Source organism: Phalacrocorax carbo, chromosome 1, assembly GCF_963921805.1.
Source record: "Phalacrocorax carbo chromosome 1, bPhaCar2.1, whole genome shotgun sequence".
In the NCBI taxonomy this organism is placed as follows: Eukaryota; Metazoa; Chordata; class Aves; order Suliformes; family Phalacrocoracidae; genus Phalacrocorax; species Phalacrocorax carbo.
In genome coordinates, this window is record NC_087513.1 from 28,454,784 (window position 1) to 28,460,783 (window position 6,000).

Here is a 6,000-nt window from a genome sequence, read left to right on the forward strand (position 1 = left end):
AGTGACATCAACAGGAAACGCAGCCCAGCAGATATTACTAAACCATGCTTTGCAAAACATGAAGTTGACTTTGCTCCTATACATACTTTATTCACCGTTTATCAAAGAGCATTACAGTTGTTGACTTAATGATGTCTAAAGCACTCTATGTTTGGTTTTCCACTGTAACAGAGCAGGGCCTCACACCCATAGAAAAACTACACAGACATTCCGCATTCGAGAAGTTGCCCCTCTTCCCACAAAAAGCTCCTCTGCCTCTTCACCATTGCGATCACAAAGTTCCTCTTATAAAGCAAGTATTGTACTGTGAAAGCTTATACAGAGCAGACTCGCTGCCAGATTCTTAGTTTCTCTACTGAAGCACAAGACCATGCTGCCAGCAGGATTGCAAAGCAGGACCATGACCTCCTGATTCATTTTACCAAGTTCAGGGAGGTGACAGACAGGGCAAGAATCCGGACTAGCAGAACTTTGTGCTAACAGGGTCTTTAACAAAAGCACTAAATCTTCATTTTTCCTATACCCTCAAAGCAAGGTTTGAGAACACAGCATATATTGTATTTGGGAGAAATAGTGGTCCATTTGTTGCACAAGTACTTTTCAAGCTGGAGCTACTGTTTTTAGGCTTCAGCTCTGATCTGCAATCTCTTTTTATGTACAAAGCTATCTTCATGATGCTCAAGCACAATAGCAAATCCAATTCCTCCTAAGAAAAAGAAGAAAACTGTACAGTCAGCCTTAAATTCCCCATCCCCTTTAAAGGGAGAGTATAATAGATAGTAAGGAATTGGGACTTACATTTATACTGTCGCTAAAAAGACTGTCTTGCAACTATATTTTCCCACGCTATTCACTGCCAGATATATACCAGTGTTATTTTATGTCTTTAAGAAGCATGGTGACCCGACTACAGAAAAGTTACACATTATTTCACATATATGTACATGTCCTGCATATGTTCTCAGTGCTGAAAATTCAATGTGAAATTTGTGTTTCTTGCAGACTGTGGTTTTCTCTTACAAGACAGCAAATATATAAGCTATTTACTGCTAAAAGGATGGGTTTGAAACTGTGGCAGATGGGGCAGAAGCTGTTCCTGCTGAAGGACAGGCAGGCTGTTTCAGCCCTAGTGGGCTTGTACTGGAGGGGAAACAATTCCTGCCGCATGAACTGTGCTAGAATTATTCCTCCTCTGCTCCCCCCCCGCACCTCCAAAAAATTTAACAAGATATCAACATTGAAAACAGACTTTCCCAAGACAGTTCAGAAATGTCTTTACTCTCCATACAGACCCAGACAGATATAAATGCACCATTCACATATATGTGCATTTTTTCTCTAGTACAGTATCAGCCCCTTGAAAGCCAACAGCAGCTTCCCAGAGAGACAATGCAGAAGCTCACACCTGCAGAACAGACTTATGGACTATCAACACTTGGAGAAATCTTACATATGTCACCTTGGAAACTTAATCTCTTGACTTTTCTAGAAGCAGAAAACAGCCCTATTACACCACCCTGTTGCAGTTAGACATTAGCAGTTGTGGGTGGGGGAAAAAATTGTTCTTTTACAGTATCAGCTAGGTGTCTGAGCCCTACACCACACCCTGCTCCACTGGGCATTCGTTTCCCTCTGTTCTACTGAGCACCAGGGTCACAGAACAGCCAACTTCTAAACTCAGACTTTGAGTGCAGAAGAACAAGGGAACAGCAACTTATTTTGGGACAATGTGTCAATTCCTGCTTTCTTCTGCTCAGTCTTCTTGGAACTTCCTACCCAACAGGCAGGTCAGCTACTCATTAGTTCCTGTTTACCTTCATCTGCCAGGTGGTGCATAGATGCAAGTCACTACAAAGTAAGAAGTTAACATAAGGTAGCAAGCAGATTTTGCAAAAGGGCTCAGGTTACTTCAGCCCAGGGTGCAGGACATAAAGACGGGTGAAAACCACAATGTGTGGTTGTAATCCATTACTGCTGATGGACTAAAAATCCGACAGGACCATCTCTACCTCAAAACAAGTTTCTCTTAAAAGGCCAAGTGGTTTACTGGTTTTGATAAACTTGACTTCAGACTTTCTAGAATGTTCTTCCACCTTTCAAGAAAGTGGGAAGTTGCCAAAAAAGAGAGAAGTAAGAAATAAGCAAACAGGTTGAGAATAATTATTAGAGGAGGGAGAGACTGAAGACCTGCAGCTTTTGCAGTGTTGACATGAACTGTTATTCATCCATTCCGGTGTACAAAACCTGGAGAAGTTTTGATTAAGTCATTATCAGTAGTCAAAAAAGAAGAAAAGGATTTAGTAATGAACACACTGGTAGATAGCAAAGCTTCCCAGTTCGCCCTGCATCGAGATGATCGAGATCATCTGTTCTCTTGGGAAATGATCTTCACCTAAGTTATAAAGAAGCAATAGGGAGATGCAAATGACGGAGGGGAGACAGAAGAACAGTAGTTTTCTGAATTTACCTGGAGTAGAAACAGAGACAATGTGAAGTTCTTCACATCATAAACATCTCTTACCAGTATTAATACTAAAGCTGAACAGAATAGAAAACACAAATTACTTCCTACAAACAGAGCTTGCTGGTTTCTTTTGTGGCACCAGCTTCCGCACCTGTCTGAGCAGGTTCAGAAGACTCTTCAGGAATCCTTGAAGTTAATGAAGGAGAAGAATAAAAGATGACCAAAGAAAGATATGACAAAAATAGTCAAACTTGCAACACACACAACTACCCAATAATTACAGTGCAATTTCGAGTGCTTTTCAGCAACTACATGTTCACTAAAACCAAGACTCCGCTATCTGCAGAGTTTTATCAGTATTTCACAGAAAATATTTATTTTCTCTGTAGATGGAGAAATTCTGAATAGGAATACTCTATCTTCCACAAATATGCATCTCTCCCCTCCTGGAGTTCAAAAAACTTACAGTGAACAAGGTCCGTGATGCTGCCAAGTTTAAGTTTTCAAATGTGTTTAGAACACATAAGCAAATCTACTCAAGCAGCTTGTTTTCATTACATACAAGACACAGAAAGGGGACAACCCTGTGCACATAACCAGCTTCTGAAGACACTGACAGTACTTAGCTACACCAACAGCCTAATGCTAAATGGGGGATGAGATATGTAGTTTCTCCAAACCAGAACCCTCATCAGGTGACATCATCACATGGTGACATCACTCAGAGATCTGTAACTCACTGCTAACCTGCTTCAACAGGATTCAGCCTTGACTTCACAGGGAGCCTTCCACATTGCACACCTACTTCCATATCTGGGTCAGTTTCTAGTCTGCAAGTTGGAAAAGCACACAGGTATACAAAAGCATACTTGCATACTTTAAAACAAGTTACTACCCTTAGACGTGCCAATTCACGAATAAAAACCAAGCGTGGCTGTACAACATGCATTTCAAAAGATTAGCTTTGATATATCAGTGAGGGTCACGTACAGATTTGATCCATGTTCATATACAAAGCTCCTTCTGCCTTTATCAAATAGTCTGGTAATGTATACTATAAAGAAGTTTCTATTGTAAGAAGTCATTGCTTAAGTGCTGCATTTAATTTGCAAAAGCACTAGAAGCAAAGATTCAGAGGTGTGTCTCACATGAAATCAGTTTTACTTATGATGTCTTAAATAGCAAGTATTGGAAAGAAATCTAATACAAGTGAATTACTTATCACTTTCTGTTACTTACCCCTTCACTGCTTGCCAGTTTGACTCCAAGCTAACTAGTCAATATGCCTTTAAAAAAGAACAAACCCTAAGTTTCTGTCTCAGGAGGGAAATCCATAAACCCTGACAAGGCACGTGTAATGGGCTAGTCACATCAAAGGTCAGAAATTAATCTTCAGCATATCCGCGAAGAGCATTCTGGTCGCATGCGGCGCAGGTTTGGCGCACACCTGCACGCACGGAGCATGTACCTCAACACAACTGGCAGATCACAGCTTTTTGGGGGGATACGCTTTTACTGGAAGGATGGCAATGCCTGCCCACAGGCCGGGGTACCCACTTGGCTACCTGAGGAACAAACCGCAGCGCCTCCATCAGCGCCGGGGGCAAAGGAGTTTTTCCTTCCGCTGCAGGGGGAGGCAAGGCAGGCGGCAGGAGCTCGATCCGCAGGCGGCCCTCCTGCCTCCCACCTTCCCCCCTCACCCTTTGAGACGGGGCGACGCAGCCCGAGCGGGAGGAGCGGGGGGAGCCGGGGGGCGGGTGGTGGTGCCCGGCTCCGCGGCCGACCCCGGCGCTCGGGGGGCGACTCCAGCGGAGCCGCGGGCGGCATGAGGCGGGCAGCCCCCGGGGAGCGGGCCGCCGGGACAGGTAACTCGGTGGGCAGCCCCCCACCTTACCTTTTTCACTTTACTCTCCAGGTCCATGCCGCCGCCGTGCCGGGTGCTGCCGTGCTCCGGAGCGGGGCGTGAGGCGGCTGCCGGCGAGCTGCGGAGGGGACCGGGAGGGGAACGGGAGGTGACACCCGCCGCCCCTCGCACCAGCCGCCGCCGCGCTCAAACTTCCGCTGCCCTGCGGCAGTGGCTGCAGCCGAACAAAGGCAGGGCGGCAGCCAATCCCCGCCCGGCCCGCCAGCCAATCACCCGCCGCCGCCCGGCCAGGCCCCGCCCCGCCCGGCCCCGCCCGGCCTGCCCGGCCCTGCCCGTCCCGTCGCGGTGCCGGCAGCGGGGGCGCGGGGGCGGCGGGGCTGCCCGCGGGCAGGGCTTTTGAGTCGTCCCCGGCGGCATGATACGGTCACAGGGAAGGCATCTGCTGGCGCAGCGGTTTACCTTCGAGTACAGACGGCTGGAACCGCGGTGCCTCCCGAAGGAGGCGGGAAAAGCCAAAATCTGGGATTTTCGTGATTTATTAACGTGAGGAGGAGGGGGAGGCGAGGGCGGGCGAGTCCTTGCCTTGCCGGGACTCCTCCCTCAGCGACTTGTAGGCGGTGCCGCGGCCGCAAGGCCGGCACGCGCCCGGCTGCCACCTTGCACCTTGCCTGGTGCTGGGGACATGTTGTAAAAACAGTTAAAATTTCACCCCGCCGGGGCCGAGCTCTCGTCGAGGCAACGGCGGAGCGTTGGCTGTGCCATTTGCAAAGGGGTGACTTGGTGGCGGGGAGCGGGGCTGCTGCCCAGCTGGTGCCCGGCTCCGCGCTGGCCCAGGCGTAGGTGGCAGCCGGGGCCCGTGGCATGGTGGCGACCACCACCAGCAGGTCACCACGGGTGGCCTCCTGCCCAGCCTGGTCCCCCAAGATGATGTAGAACTGCTCTTTGATGCAAGTTCTGTGGCCTAGTTCTGCTCCCTCTCACCCCCGCTACATCACAAGCAGAGTACAACTTTTGCCTAGGTGGATTTGCATCTACCCGAACCCACTCAAGAGGTTTTGACATTCCTGAACCCGATCTCATCGTGTGTTACCGCACGATTCACAGTAGTGATTTTTGTCTATTGAACTGAACAAAAATTTTCTCTCCTGTTGGCACTGGATGAATATTGTAAAAAAAATTTAGACTTTGACCCCAATCTTCAAACTCCTATGCACGTGATCAGCCCTGGAATGTCACTGATAATATAAAATGTATTTTATTTTATGTATATGTAATATAATATGACAGAATAATTAAGCATTTGCAAGACTGAATACCTCCATGAATATTTTCGTCTTTCATATTTTGATCTTTGGAAAAGTAAGAAACATTCATACAGACTTTATGGCTACCCTAGGCTGCAGTCATGAATAACTTGGTAGATTATTTTGTCATTCATCTGCAGGATCTAATCTTTTCCCTCCACACACCAACTTTTCTCAAGTAAGTCTTACATTGTTTTGTTTCTTCCCCAGAGGCCAAATATACCTCTCTTTCAGTGGTTTTTTTTTTTTGTCTGCCATCACTTGTTGAAAGGTTTTGCAGCAAAGCAAAAATGAGACTAGGTCTGTTAATCGTCTATTAACAGGTAAAAGCAAAATTCTGTTTGAATTTTCTCCTCAAACAGGCATCA

General features: G+C 47.0%; 1 protein-coding gene across 1 annotated transcript in view; it reads right to left on the minus strand.

Annotated features, from left to right (window-relative positions):
• Nucleotides 1-4,551, minus strand: part of TES (testin LIM domain protein) — a 29,943-nt gene extending 25,392 nt beyond the window's left edge. Inside the window, exon 1 of the mRNA XM_064447059.1 lies at nt 4,359-4,551. Within this exon, the coding sequence (XP_064303129.1) occupies nt 4,359-4,385 (27 nt within the window). The 5' untranslated portion in view covers nt 4,386-4,551. The remainder of the gene's footprint in view (nt 1-4,358) is intronic.
• Nucleotides 4,552-6,000: the final 1,449 nt, after the last annotated feature.